Below are 16,091 nucleotides of genomic sequence, written 5' to 3' on the forward strand. Positions count from 1 at the left end.
TGCCATAATTTCTTTGACTTCCTTGTTACAGACTTTTAGGTTGTTTCTAAGTCTGGCCACCACTGACAATTATAAACACCGTTAGGTTTATAATTTGAATACTTTATCAATTTTCTTTTTTAGACGTGGAGTTTCTGGGTCAAATAGTAAAATATTTTAGTTTTTTAGACACATTTCCAAGCTGCCATAAGCATTAAAAAAAATTTTTTAACAGTATGGTATGTCATGAACTTTCATATTGGCTGCTACTTTGCAATTTAGTTTTGTCTTCTGCTACTGCAGTTGGTTGTGGTTTCTCGCAGTACTAAAATCTGGACTTTCCAAAGGAAACAGTTGTGGTTTTTTTTTTTTTTTTTTTAAGACAATTGTGATATTTTTTAAGACAGTTGATTTAGAGCTGCATGATTGTATTTTACCTGGTTTATTTCCTTTAAGCTAATGACAATATCCTAAGTAGAAGAGAATGAGTTTTACTGTTAAATGTGCAATGAGAAATTTCATGGTTTTCTGTGGTTACTGGAGTTTGTTTTCTGGGATGAAAAGGCTGCTGAGATTTCTCTTTTCTTTCTCCTACAGCTGTAAAATGCAGGATGTGGACTAGATTTCATTTGAGAATTCTATAGTGTCTAGTCCTGTGGGCAGCAAGCTTCCCAGTTGATGGTATCAGAAACCTCATGATTATTTCTGCCCAGGCAAGGTGGCCGAGGGTCTACTGATGTGGGGAGGCCCTTTCTTCATCCCCTCAGTCCCTATCAGCCCGTGGCCTCCCTAGCCTTCCAGTGTCCCATAGCTGCTCACCTGACTTAGGAATCTATTTCATCTTCTCTTATCTCTCTAATACCAATTCCTTTTTACCTTGTGCCACAGTTACCTAGTTCTCAAGGACAGTGATTGGATGTTTCCTTTTTGTGACTTCTGTATAAACTATACTTACTGCCTTAGTAAAATCCTTTGCTTAGTATACATACTAAATATTCAATGGCTTGGATGTTAATAACTGTATTAGGAAAGCCTGTGTTTCTCTTGTATCTTTCTCCTTTCACACAGAACATTTTACTTCTAACACTTCTGGTCACCAAGTGGGTGTGTGTGTGAGGGGGGGGTGGGGTTGAACACCAAGCAGTTTTGTGACACCAGCTACGTATCCTACAGTTTCTCAGTTCTGACTCTATCCACCTGGAGATAGTGTCACCCAAAGTTAAAAGCTCAGCCCCACAAAACTGCCTCTCCTCCAAATACTAATCACAAGTAGTAGATCCCCAGGTTACCCACAATTTTTATCCAACTTGGCTACAAATCGGAGGTTCCCATGAGCTCTTTCCCCTTAGATTCGGTTATTTGCTAATTTACAGAACTTAAGGAAAAAATGTAAGTTTGCCAGTTTATTAAAGGAATAACCAGATGAAGAGATACATAGGATGAGGTCTGGGAGGGTTCCAAATGCAGGAGCTTCTTCCTGGTAGATTTGGGGTAGTCATCCTCCTGGTAGGTAGATGTGTTCACCAGCTGGAAAGCTTTCCACTCCATATTACTGGAATTTTATGAGGCTTCCTCACATAAGCATGATCAACAAACTCCATTTCTAGCCCTTCTCCCGTCTCTAAAGAAGTGGGAAGTTGGGCTGAAAATTCCAAGCTTATAATCATGGCTTGATCTTTCTGGGGACCAGCCCCCATCCAGGAGCCCACCAAGAGTCACCTCATTAGAACAGGAAATGCCCCTAGTGCTCTTATCACTAAGGGGAATTTACAAGGGTTCTAGGAGCCCTGTGCCAGGCACTTGGGAGGAAGACCAAATATTTATTATAAAGCACAGGATCACAGTCACTTAATGTTACTTTTTTCAGGATCATTTGTATTTCTTTCCTGATATTTTTGTTATTACTGTGGGGAAAAGATAGATCTTGACCTCAATTACTGGTTTATTAGAACAGAACCTCTTAGCATTTTTTAAAATCAGTTTGATAATTCCTTCACTAATTTTTATATTACTAAGCAAATGTATTATTAGTTATTTTAACAACACTTTGGCTGTTAAACTTATCATTTGGTCTGCTTATGTTGACTTGTTTTCTCCCCCATGTTTATTATTTAGTTTAGTTGGGGTTTATTTTGTTTTTTACATTACAGTCTATTTTCTTTTTTAATTATGGCAGATATACTTAGAAGAATACAGCTTGTAACCAAATGAAAATATAGGGCACGTGTTGGTTTCTTGTAAAGGTAAAGTTGACATTGAATACCTGAGGTGTGCTAAGTGCTTTAAATTAATTAGCTTTTATTTTCACAGCAGTCCTTTAAAGGGCTATTTATGATCAGTAGTTGGGGCTTCAGAAGGCTTTTCCCCAAGTAACTGTAATACACTTTTTAAATCAGAGCCACCAGCTTCAAGGAGACAGTGTAACTTGGTTACATTTATCTCTAAACTTGACTCTAACTTGGTTGTCTATAGTAAGGACACTCCCGAAAAAAAAGAATCTATCAAGAAGAGAGATCGCACAGCCTGGATACATAAACAATGGAGAGGCACTTTGAGTTCATTCAGGCATTTCTTAATGAGAAGGAGCTTCAGCTAATTCCCTCATCCAAAGGAAAAATATGGGACTACGCTGGGCCCAGGCCCCACCCTAAATCTGTATCAATGTCAAAGCCAAGGCCCCTTCTATCAGATCACACTGCCATTGCCACTGACCAAATATTTTACGATACTACCTAGTCTACTGACTTACTCATTCTTAGACCCAAAACAGAATGATAGCCGAGCAGATAGTTCATTGAACCTCCAATAAGCTATGCTTCCTAATTTGGGGCCTTTGTACAGCTCCAGCCTTGTCTCTTATCCCTTTACTTAAAAAATGTCTTTGTTCATGTGCATCTCATGAGTCTGTCAGGGGCAGCATTTCTCACCATTTAGTCCAAGTGTTCAGAGTGGAGCGATGGTCCTAATGTTTCATCACCAGACTCAGGGCACCACACACAATGGCAGGCCAATATGGCATTTCCAAGCTATGGGACTTCTTACCTTGGTAAGAAGTGGGTGGGAACTGAGTGGGTGGGAACTGAGGCTGTCTGTTTAGCCAGAGTAACTTTGGAAGCTCTCTTTATTTTTTAATGTTTGCAGTGCACATTTGACATAGTTCTGATTGGTACAGGTCTGAATTATGCATTATCTGTAGGAAAATTTTAATGCAGGCCTATCTTCTCTATCAGCAAACCTTTAGATCATTGCTCTCTGAAATTTATGAATATGTATTATATGATACAAATTAAAGTTAATATAGATTTTTAGATCGGGCAAAACATACTCAAAAGCAGCAAAATATTGCCCCTAGGGAAGCCTGGGTGGCTCAGCGGTTGAGCATCTGCCTTTGGCTTGGGGCATGATCCCAGAGTTCTGGGATCGAGTCCCGCATCAGACTCCCTGCAGGGAGCCTGCTTCTCCCTCTGCCTCTGTCTCTGCCTCTCATGAACAAATAAATAAGGTCTTTTTAAAAAATGTCATTAGAAAAAAAAAATATTACCCCTAAAAAAACTGAAATGTTCTGGGGAAAATACCAGAATTGTCCATGGTACTACCATCTTCGATTCATGTGTTAGGTACTTTCCTTGTTGTTTTAATAATTTGAACATATTGCAGAGGGCATAATTTTTAAACTATTTTATGAATCCTTCTTTGAGAAGATTATAAAAGAATGTCACAGTATCTATTCTTTATTGCAATAAAACACTGAGCATGTCATGATAAGTGGAGAACAACTTTAGAAGAAGGAAATACACCTTCTATCTTTCGGAGGAAGAGGGCTCTTTTAAATTGCGTTCATCACTGTGGCACTCATAACTTTAAATTTGTTTTAAAAGCGAAACAAAATATATCTGATTGAGACAGATTGGGAAACTTCTGTAGATGGGACACAGCACGGGAAAAGTCAGAGAATCCCTTATACTCACCATGCATTCCTATCTAGAAATTCACTTTCCAGAACTCCTCTGTGCACAAGTCTTGGAGAACCTTTATATTTTGCTCTAATAATTTTGTAGACTTTTATTAGGTGACAAATACAGTTTCTAAGTAAATGTAGGCTAAAATAGGGATATTCACCATACTGACTTTCACAAGGTTTAACAAAGCAAGTCCTTAGAGTAAACTCATGTGATGGTTTGTTTATTTATTTATTTTAAGATTTTATTTATTATTTATTCATAGAGACACAGCTAGAGAGAGAGGCAGAGACACAGGCAGAGGGAGAAGCAGGCTCCATGCAGGGAGCCTGATGTGGGACTCGATCCGGGTCTCCAGGATCACGCCCTGGGCTGCAGGCAGGGCTAAACCGCTGCGCCACTGGGGGCTGCCCTCATGTGATGGTTTAGAGTACATTCTTGTAAATCTGTAGTCCTACATGATATAAATCTGTAGTATATTGTCAGGAGATTATATTTGAAAATGATATATGGAAATATATAATGTATTTTGACACTAACTTACTGTAAAATAATAATAACTAAGACAGATATTGTACTTTTTCTCTATGAAACACTATCTTAGGCACCTGGGTGGCTTAGTGGTTGAGCATCTGCCTTTGGCTCAGGTCATGATCCCCGGGTCCTGGGATCAAGTCCTTAATCGGACTCCCTACATGGAGCCTGCTTCTCCCTCTGCCTATGTCTCTGCCTCTCTGTGTCTCTCATGAATAAATAAATTAAAAATCTTTAAAAACAAAAACACTATCTTAGTGCTTTGTGCATACATATTCACAACTGCAGAATCCAAAAAGCTCTGAAAACCGCATGTATCATAAATTAGCCTGAACGCATTTGCTGCTAAAACATGATCTGAATTTATTTGAGGCTATTTATAGTCTTTATCATATTTAATTTGAATATTCATTTATTTCCTGCAGAAATATTAATGTGCTTGATTGTAAAGTACTGCCCTAGGTCCTGTCTGATGTTTTTTTGGCCTCAGTATTTACCATTTTACCTTTCTAAAATTAAAAAAAATAATCTGAATTTCAAAATATATTTGGTTAGAAAATAATAATATGAAGGATTTGGGCCTGTGCTTACTCTTTTTTCCTCATAATAGTGCTATAGGATAGGTACTGTTCTTTTCCCTGTTTTGTAGATTGAAAAAACTGAGGAAAAAGATGAAGTAGGGGACAAGGTCACATGGCCATTAGGGGAAGAGCTGGGACATCAGCCCTAGGGATTCGGCTCCTGAGTCTCTGGATTTCTGTGTACTACTCCTATGCTTGGTTTTCTAATTATTAATTTCTAGGCTTTTGAATTGGGAGACAATAAAAGTGCCAAAGGTTATCGATACTTTCATTCTTCTTATATTATCTGTCCCCATGTCTGGCCTAACCAACAGTCTATATATAGCTTTCCCAAAAAGTGCTGCTTTAATCACATATCACATTATTAGATCCTCATCTGCTTCCCTGTTTTCTGAATCTAAATTTTATTGTATTTGTATCATTTTTACAACTATGTATTTATTTAACACTAGAATGTACTCTTAAAAAATCACCAAACTACATCAGAACTAAAAATTAACCAATTAAATTACAGTGATAATTTAACATACTAGTGAGAAAACAGGACAAATGATAAATTCTTTTCCTAGGTGATAATTCCGAGTTACTGCTTCAGACCCTTTGCTGGTGTCTGTGATAAATTTTTCCAGAAGGAAGGCTTACTGTGGACAGAGTATTATTTGCCCATTTTCTCATTTTTGTTATGCTTCTTCCTCTGATAATTTATTTTTATTTGCTGCATGTTACACATAATGAAACTCACATGATTTTGTGAGTTTGCATATGAATCTTGCAGTTGTATACAGTATAATAGCTTCAGAATTCCTGAAGGATGAAGCTAGTGTACTTTTAAAAAAAATTCTGTAGGGTCTCAAAATTTACTTCCAAATAGTCATCTTACAGCTTTAAGACACAGAAATGTCTATTTGTAATCTTCCATGTTCTTTCCTGTCCTTTTTTGCCTCACATGGAATATTCTGTGTACAAGAACATTGAATTTATAGTAAAAGGAGAGAGTACTGTACTTTTAAACTGAATAGACATCTTTATTGAATTATAAGTGACTTATTTCGTCTGTCTTCAAAGCAGCATCTTCTTTATTTTTGGTTTGGGGAAGAACTATGGGAGTGGGAAGGCTTTGGTTGTTTTAAGAAAAGTCACTAGTTTGTATCATGATACTTGCTTTGAATCTTAAAAAGCATTCCACATATTTTTCAGCACTGAAGTGGTCAAAATAAATGTTGAATGAAGTCAATGTTGTATACACTTAAAGATACTAACAGTCTAGTCTTGATTTTCAATGGAAAAAAATCTTACTTTTTTATGGGATATGTTTGCTTTTTTTTTAGAAAAAAATCTTTGTTTGCTTTCATTAGAAACTCTGAAATTGTTTTAGCTTTGGAACAGATTTAATAGTCTTAGTTGATATCTCTGTTTAGTGACATATTCTTCCTTGAGTATGTTCCCAGCCCTTTTCACTGTTAATCTCTAGGTTAAACTGAAAGCTTTCTAGGAAATCTCCCTTTCAGTTATCCCTTTTGAAACCTTGTTTTTAATAGCACTTTTCTTTCTTGGCTTGCATGACATTTTATCTTTCTTTTCCTTTCTTTTTGCCGTTTGCAAAGACTCTTGGGAGGATTTGACAGATTTGGTGGAGCAAATGCGCGATGATACAGAAGGTGCGTGCCACACCAACATCTTTCAGCTTTTTTTTCCTATCTTTTTCTTTCTTTCTTTCTTTCTTTTTTTTAATTTCTAACCACCTTTTGATCGTTTTCCATAAGCCAGATTGTCAGCTTTGGTTTTATTTCCCATGGCAATAACTGGAGTAATAAAAATATTTGCCAGATTTACCATACAGGTACTTCATTTGTATGGGATTAGGCTTTTCAGAATCTTGCATTTAAAAATCTTTCTCCTGTGGTTCCAAGTAAAGTGTCATAAATATATGTTTATGCAGTTCCTTTAGGATATTTGTTAAACATGTTTTAAGGGGACTTTATACCAAAATATATCAGGTTTTTTGGCTGTTTTTTCATTTATTTGTTGGGAAGATGTAAATCTTTTTCTCATTCGTGAAAATGTATATTCCTGTTAATTCCACAGTAGTCAAAAACAAACAGATCCCAGGAATCTGAAGTATCCAGTCTGGAATGTTGTTCAGATTTGTAGATTTCCATAACATTAAGCACTTGGAGCTTGGTCCTGTCATAGCATTACTTCCTGGTGGAATTACTTTCAAAAGTAGCACATGTGTTCCAAAATAGAAAGTCCCCCTAACAAGAATTGTTTCTTCTGTAAGGGGCTCCTAACTTTAGGGAGCTCAAGGTAATTCACACATTTTATAATAAAAATAGAAAAATTGAAGTTTGGCTTCACTGTATCTCCCCCTTTGCCTGAGTCCTAAAGTGTGTCGTGTTTGTGTGCCTACCCCACCAACACCCCCACCCGGCTTGAGCACATACACATCCCCTGCCCTGCGTGCACACTGACCTTTTCATTGCCTGTGCATAGTGCATCAGCCTCCTCCTGCCTGGCCCTGCAGCCTTACCCCTGGGAGTGTACTACCCTCCTCTCCCCACCACCAAGTTCCCCCCACCTCAGTCCAGACGGAAGCTCTGCTAAGGAACTGCTCCTTGACAGCCATGGCCCACATTCAGGTCTCCATTCACTCACGTCCTGCATTGGAGCTTAAGGCTCTTGTTCTCTACTTCTGGTGTGTTTATCGTCCTACTCAAGTGTAAAATCCTTACAGGTCTTAAACTTCTCAGTATCTGTGTGAGACCTGGGGTGGTACTGTGCTCAGTCTGTTTGGTCATACCAGGCAAGACTACTGATGCCCAGTAGTTTCTTCTTCAGCCCTTAACTTTGAATGAGTCAATTATTCCGAGTTTCATGTCATTTTCTATAGTCAAGCTGTCCTTATTCCGTCTCTGATTCTGCTTGTATTGTAACTAGTTACTTATAATTCAATGAAAAAAATCAGTATTACATAGGCGATTGACAGTTCATAGAGAAAGAAAAACAAAGAGAAGGGTGTTGATTCATTCAGTGAGTAGCATTTCCTATTATGTTAGCTGTTGTTATTTACCAGGTACAACACAAGTGTAAGGTTTTGATTCCTTTAATAGACTAGGCACTAAAGAAAAATGCTGCATAAAAACCAACAAATCTATGCCTTTCTTGATACTTCTTCCCTAGGACTCACCCTGGTAATATTCCATTTCTTTAATACAAAGTACTACTTCAAGAATCAAGCCTAGTGTGAGAGTAAGCCGCCTCTTTTCATTTTGTTTTTGTGGGATTTTTGTGAATGATTATCATAGATGAAATCAGAAAGGGAAATAAGATGAGTTATAACATAATAGCACATTAAAAACCCAGAAGATGTGAACTGTCTCAATATTTTGATGATCTTAGTAGATTAGCAGTCACATGGTATATGGTAATATTTCAAGAATGTATTTACAGACAAGTCTTTCTGGAATGTAGTTTTTAAAGAAATCAGAATGAGGAAGGGAAATAGCTTTACTCATTAACTTTTTTTGAGTCATTTCATCCCTTTTTTATTATTATTTTCTGTTTCTCTTGCCTTATTTCAGTTACATGAAATGTTAGAGTTTTACTGTACTATTATATAACTTAAGGATTTTTATAAAAATGAGTACTTGTAACAAAAATAAACATGAGTTAAGGAGTGTTGCCCACATATAACACACTTAGCAGCTTAGGGACTGGGGTGAATCTCAGTTTCAGACCCTGAGAAAGCTGACGATGTTTGTAGGCTCAGATCTTTTCAGAAAACTTTCACTGCTGAGCTATTTCAATTCTGTTTCTCGTCTGTTATTATGAATGTGTCATAACAGTTGGTTTTTTAGTAAAGGAAGTGTTAACATTGGTTTCCAGCCTCCTGAAAATTTGCTTTTTAAAATAACAGACCCTAGGAAGTTGCAGATTTGAACTGTTAGCTTTGGGGTTTTGTTTTGTTCTAAATTTTGCAAGATTGAAGTTTTTTCTGGTGATCCGATTTCTTAAAGTGATGGTTGGTTTTACAGTCAATGTGTCTGTAACTCCTGTCTAATAGAATATGAAGTGCCTTCTTAAAGTAGAAAGTATCCTGCTTTCAACACTGATCAATTATCTGGCATCCCATCTCATTGTATACTATTAATTTGTGCCTAAAAGATTGGAAACTCACTAGAAAATTCTGAAGATTAAATGAATAAAAACACACAGTTTGCTATCTTTAGTTTCTCAATAAATATTAAATTCCTTCTGTACTTATTACTAATTAGCCTCTGAAACAGACTGAAATTGCAATTACCCAGATTAAGCATTTCTAAATACTTAACATGCAGATATTTGTTTAGTCTTCAAAACTCTATTATCAGTTCACAGATGAGGAAAGTGAGGCCTGCAGAATTCAGAAACGTTCTGAGTGGAATACTGCTCAGCAATAAAAAGGAACAAACTATTGATACCCCCAACAACCTGGATGAATCTCTAAGGAACTATTGCTGAGTGGAGGGAAAGAAGCCAATTTAAAAATTTACATACTATGTGATTGCATTTATATAATATTATTGAAGTGACAAAACTATAAAAATGGAAAATAATAGTTGCCAAGGGTTAGGAGAGGGTAATGGCTGGGGGGAAGGCTAGGTTGTCACCCCTGCTTCTGACCAAGCACATAGAAATCAGAGGTTCTTATTTAAGGGAGACAAGGCTAAACATAAAGTTCGGTAGGTTAGGTGTATTAAAATGCATTGGTTAACTTATATTTTCAACTTACAGTGGGTTTATTGGGATGTAACCCCATCATATCTTGAAGATGTGTTATTTTATTTTATTATTTTTTTATTTATTCATGAGAGAGAGAGAGAGAGGCAGAGACACAGGCAGAGGGAGAAGCAGGCTCCATGCCGGGAGCCTGACGCGGGGGGACTCAATCCCGGGACTCCAGGATCGCACCCTGGGCCAAAGGCAGGCGCTAAACTGCTGAGCCACCCAGGGATCCCCGAAGATGTGTTATTTTAAAGGAAACTCCAAACACTATGATTCTCCATTCCCAGATACTTCAGTATGACACCTAACAAGATTAACATTAATTCCTTAATAGTACCTAATATTTATTCAGCACATTTTCAAAGGCTGCTTGTCTCAAATATGTCTCTTTTCAGTTAGTTTGTTTGAATCAGGATCCACACAAGACTAAGTCTCTGGGGTTTCTTTTACTTTTTTAAATTACTTTTTATACTTTTATTATCCTCATTGTATTTCCAGCTTTTTATTTAAATTCCAGTTGGTTAATATGGAGTGTAATATTAGTTTCAGGTGAAGAATTTAGGGACTCCTCACTTAGATCAACATCCAGTGCTCATTACAAGTGCCCTCCTTAATACCTATCATTTACTTAACCCATCCCCCTGCCCACCTCCCCTCCTGTAAGTCTCTAATTGTGTTGAAGAACAGCTTTATTGAGAGAGAATTCACATACTGTAAGAGTCACCACTTTAAACTATACAGTTCAGTGGTTGTTAGTATGTTTACAGAGTTGGGCATCCATCACCACTACCCAATCCCAGAATATTTTCAACACTCGATAAGAAACCCTGTACCCATTAACATTGACTTTTGTTCTCTCTTCTCCCCAGATCCTGGCAACTAGTAATCTATTTTCTGTTTTTATAGTTTTGCCTGTTCTGGACATTTCATATAAACAAAGTCATTAAATATGAGGCCTTTTGTGCCTGGCTTCTTTCACTCAGCATAATGTTTTCAAGGTTCAGGCATAATAGGACATTTATCAATAGTTCATCCTTTTTATTTCTGAATAATATCTCATCATACATACTATATTTTATTCATTCATCGATAGATGGACATTTGGGTCACTTCCACGTTTAGGTTATTATGAGTAAAGTTGTTATGAACATCCACTTAGGAATTTAAATGGACATATGTTTTCACTTCTTTGGGGTGTATACCTAAGAGTGGAATTGCTAGGTCATATTGGTGACTATGGTTTAACCTTTTGAAGAATGAACTGCCAGGCTGTTTTCCAAAGCTGTTGTACCATTTTAGATTCTTGTCAACAATTGTTATTTTTCTCTTAAAATTCTTTAAAAAATTATATCCATCTTAGTGAATGTGGACTGGTATCTCATTTGCATTTCCCTAATGGCATTTTTTTCATGTACTTATTAGCCATTTGCATATCCTCTCCAAAGAAATGCCTATTCAAATCCTTTGCCCATTCCTTTTTACTGGGTTATTTGTCTTTTGTTGAATTGTAAGTTCTTTGTATATTCGAGATACTGGATATAATATGTAGATATCCACCACCCCCCATTTCATGGGTTGCCTTTCATTTTCTTAATGATATCCTTTGAAGCACAGATGTTTTTAATTTGAACAAAATCCAGTTTAAATTTTTTTATTATTGTTCTTTTTAATCCAGTTAATTTTTTTCTGTTGCTTGTGTTTTTGATGTCATCTAAAAAACCATTTGGTTCTGTTGTATAATCCTTTTTATATGTTGCTAGATTTGGTTTGCAAGTACTTTATTGAGGGTTTTGCATCTATATTCATATGAGGTTCGATTTCAAATTCAGTATCTTGTTATAGATTTTCTTTTTCTCAAGTTAGTTTTGGCAGTTTGTATTTTTCTTAGAAATTGTTCATTTTATCTAGGTTGTCTAATATTTGGGCATACAATTGCCAATTAAATAGTATTCCCTTATAATCCTTTTTGTTTCTATAGGGTCAACATGCCTCCTCTTCCTTCCTGATTTTGGAAATTTGAATCTTCTGTCTTTCTGTTGGTCACTCAAGCTAGATGCTTGTCGGTGTTGTTGGTCTTTTCAAAGAATCAACTTTGGGTTTTATTGATTTTTCTCAGTGCTTTAATGTGCTGCTTATTTCTGTTCTAATCTTTATTATAGCTTCCTCCTGGGGCTTTCCACTGATGTCTGTATTTATTGGTTGCCCTTGAGGAAGCAGTCTCTGAAATCATGGAATTATGATAATGCTGGAGCTGAAGAGTCATCTAGGTCAGTGTTTCTCAAAATTTAATGCACATGCAGATGACCCTGGGGTCTGGTTAAAGTGCAGAACCTGATTCAGCGGTACATTGGAGCCTAAGGTTTCCCATTTCTAAAAGCTTCCAGGTGATGCCAGTGTTGATGCCAGGGCCGTATGTTCAGTGGGGAGGATCTAGTTCATTTGGTATCAGAGTCATTGGTGGGGTTTTCTAAGCCATGTTGTTTCTCTCCATTCCAGGGATACTCGCACCCCCACCCCCCCCACCCCCACCCCCGCCTTGAGAATTGGTGCTGCAATGAGTCATTGTGACTGATACGGGTGTGTATTGTTTCAAAGATGAAAGAATTATTGAACAAGCTTAACCTTCTCATTTGACAGATGAGGATATTGAGGCCCCAAAGAAGTAAGACTCCTTGTTTGGTATCATATAGGTAATTGTTGCAAATAGGTGATTAAGATTAATAGGTGGATATAATCTTTCTGCTGATAAAGCTTGATTTTAACAAAGTACATTAAGTGAATTTCCTCTTTAGTACTCTTGAGTAGAAGTTTATATAATATTTGGAATGGCATTAGGGAGACTAAATAGATATGGACATAGATATATAGGTAATCTAAGGGTCCAAAGACTCTTCTGTTATTTTTAATTTTTTTGAAATATCCCGAAAATACTTTATTAGACCTGAAAGAGTTGCCAGAGAAAAACATACCATTTGAATTTCCGAATGCGGGAGTACACAGGTTCCTTCATCACCTAAAAGCTGGGAATTATAGTTAGGAAATTGCAACGGCTTCTCAGCTGGATTGAAGTTTCTTTGCCTAATGCTCTATTTTTATTATTTTTTTAAGATTTTGTTTTTAAGTAATCTCACATCCAACATGGGCTCGAACTTAAAACCCTGAGATCAAGAGTCATATGATCTACCAACTGAGCAAGCCAGGGTCTCCTTCTATTGATTATTCTTAAATGAGGATTGAGTAAAAAGTTCCTGATTCTCTTGTACAAATACGTGTCATCAGACTAGTTAAATGGTGTTTTATTACAGGATCTTTTTAGTGCTTTCACTAATTTCTTTCACTCTCAAGGACACCTCATTTTGCATCAGTTTTATACTCCAAGAAATATTACCAAAATAGTTCAAAATAGATTTATTTAGGAATTATTGGTCTTCAGACATTCTGAACACAAAGTAAGCTTTCCTTTCTGTATCTTTCCGTTAGTATGTCATTTTTAATCTCGTATTAATGTTCTTAGGTATCTTTGGAAAAACTCCATATGACAATATTTGTTTCTCAAATGGGATACATTTTTGATCTGTCGGATAACCAGGAAGTTCTAAAGAGTAACTGCTTGTACATATGAATAGTTCCCACCTTAACAAAAATTGGGTACAATATAACAAACTTAATTTTGACATATGTTAAGTATAACTGAACTTTTCTTCAATTATTCATAAAACATTTCAAGATTTCTCTCTATGAACATTAGTCATTGCACTAAAGAGTTAAATAGGGTCTTGGTCAGATGATGGGTTTGCAGAGCAGTGTGACTCAGTGTCACTCTTAGCTATATGACTTTGCGTTCACTTTTGTCATCACTGTTAACAAAGTGAGCCTCATTACTCTGTAAGGTTCATTAAAATTTTCCTCATATGGAAATTAACAGTCTTGAAGAGCTATAATGAAGATCTACATGTTCTTGAAAGAACTTTGGTTTGGAAATCAATTAATAGAGTTTATTATAGTAACTGGAGTTATTTTTGTACAGTTTCTTTAGTCCACTGCTCCTGCTCTGTTCCCTACCAAGGTGCTTTGTGCCAGCATCTATCTGCTCACCAAAACATAGGACTTACTCTCCATACTTCCCTCCTTCTCTCACATCCAAGTGGTCATCAAGTCCTGAAATCCTGCCATTCTACCCCTGGAGTGTCCCCCAAAGCTATTTCCCCCTTCCACACAGCACCAACTGCTCTAGTTCCACCCCCTGCCATTTCTCTCTCCAGTTATTGCATTAGACCCTTACTTGCTCTGCAGCTTTGAGTTCTTGCACCCTTCCAATCCATCTTCCACACAGCTATGAGAATGGCTCCTCTAAAATTCAAATCTGTGACATACACCTCTCATTAAAATCTTTGACTTTAAGGTAAAATCCATATTCCTTAATAAAGATCCTTAGCAGTCTCTCCTTTACCTGTCTTCCCTCATCTCTTCTCACAGCATTCACTTATATGCACCATACATTTCTGACGCGTTTTCCATTTTATTTTTCCTGTTGTACCAAGTTCTCTCATACCTGAGCACCTTTGCCCGACCTTTCATCCTGCTCCCTTCCCAGCTCTACACTTACCCCCTCATCTGACTAAATGTCTTTTGGTCCTTTAAGATTGAATTCAGGAGCACCTGGGAGGCTGTCAGTTAAGCATCCACCTTCAGCTCAGGTCATGATCCCAGAGTCCTGGAATTGAGCCCACATTAGGCTCCCTGCTCAGCGGAGAGCTTGCTTCTCCCTTTCCCGTTCCCCCTGCTTGTGTTCTCTCTCTCTCTGTCAAATAAATAAATACAATTAAAAAAACAAAAAAGACTGAATTCAAAAGTCTTATTCTCTGGTACTGAAATATATGGCACATAATGATGAATTTTTTTTTTTAAGATTTATTTATTTTATTTTATTTTATTTTATTTTTTTATTTATTTATGATAGTTACAGAGAGAAAGAGAGGCAGAGACACAGGCAGAGGGAGAAGCAGGCTCCATGCACCGGGAGCCCGATGTGGGATTCGATCCTGGGTCTCCAGGATCGCGCCCTGGGCCAAAGGCAGGCACCAAACCGCTGCGCCACTCAGGGATCCCAGATTTATTTATTTTAGAGAGAATGCACGTGAGCAGGGGATGGAGCAAAGGGAGAGAGGATCCTCAAGCTGATTCCTCCCAGAGCACAGAGCCCCAAGGTTGGGCTCAATCCTGAGATCATGACTAGAGCCAAAATCAAGAGTTGGCCACTTAACCGACTGAGCTACCCGGACATCCCTCCTGATGATTTCTGTATATTAATTTTGAACTCTGCTACCTCTGTGAATTCGTATATTTTTGTACAGATTTTGTTTGATTTTCTGGATATAAAATCAGATCATGTGAGAGCAGTAATATTTGATCTACTCTTTCACAGGTTATATGTTTGTAATTTCTTTATCTTCTTTAATTGCATTCCTCTACCACCCTCAGGACAATGTCAAGTAATAGCCATGTTAATGGATATTTCTTAATTTCCTCAAAATGCTACAGATTGAATAAACATCTCTTATAAGCCTAAAAAAAAAAAAGCCTTCTCCTCTGAGAACTTATGTCTACATTACCTGCCCTTTATGCATGAAAGGAAAAGGGGATCAGGTCAGGTACCTTTCTTCTGTGCATATTCCTGTAATATTTTGTGTATACTTTTGTTAGTGTTTTTATTGTAGTACATTTGCACTGCTTCTCAAACCTTTCCAGATCCAGTGGCATAGGAAATTGTATTGGACTTACATATAGCCTGCCTGAAATTTTATATTAATATCACATCTAGTATCTTAGCCTTCAAAAATTATATAAAATGTACATTTGATTCCATAGAAAGGGTATAGTTGACCTAATATAAAAATATTTTAGTTTTATTTGTCCTGGAATAAATTTTTTTTTTGTCCTGGAATAAAATTGATCTTTGTCAAAGATGATAATGTTTATTGTGAAATTTCAAGTTTTCTCTGTAAGCTCCCCAGTTTTGTTCTCCAGACATCTGCCTAACCCAAGTTTGATAAATAGTAAGCACTTTGATGTCAAGAACTAGGTCTTCTATCTCTGGAATCCCAGCATTAAATATAGTATCTAATACAAAGTAGATGTTCAGTATTTATTGAAAATAAATAATGAATGAACAAAAGTTCAGTTTTGGAATAATAGTGTTAAGTGTTAGCATCGTTAAACATTTTAATTTTGGATATTTTTCTCATAAAAAATATGACTAATGACACTGGGAAAG

General features: G+C 36.8%; 1 protein-coding gene across 16 annotated transcripts in view; it reads left to right on the plus strand.

The window, feature by feature from the left end:
* The window catches only part of RUFY3 (RUN and FYVE domain containing 3), a 72,029-nt gene that overhangs the window by 22,890 nt on the left and 33,048 nt on the right, over positions 1-16,091 (plus strand). For 4 of the 16 annotated variants that reach the window (XM_072775318.1, XM_072775327.1, XM_072775320.1 and 1 more), the window contains exon 2: positions 6,658-6,711. The exons of 10 other annotated variants lie outside the window; for them this stretch is intronic. In XM_072775318.1, the coding sequence (XP_072631419.1) occupies positions 6,658-6,711 (54 nt within the window). Of the gene's footprint in view, positions 1-344; positions 3,026-6,657; positions 6,712-16,091 lie in introns of those variants that run through there. 2 more of the 16 variants (XM_072775331.1, XM_072775323.1) reach the window with 2 other exon arrangements.

Source organism: Canis lupus, chromosome 14 (genome assembly GCF_048164855.1).
Source record: "Canis lupus baileyi chromosome 14, mCanLup2.hap1, whole genome shotgun sequence".
Lineage (NCBI taxonomy): Eukaryota > Metazoa > Chordata > Mammalia > Carnivora > Canidae > Canis > Canis lupus.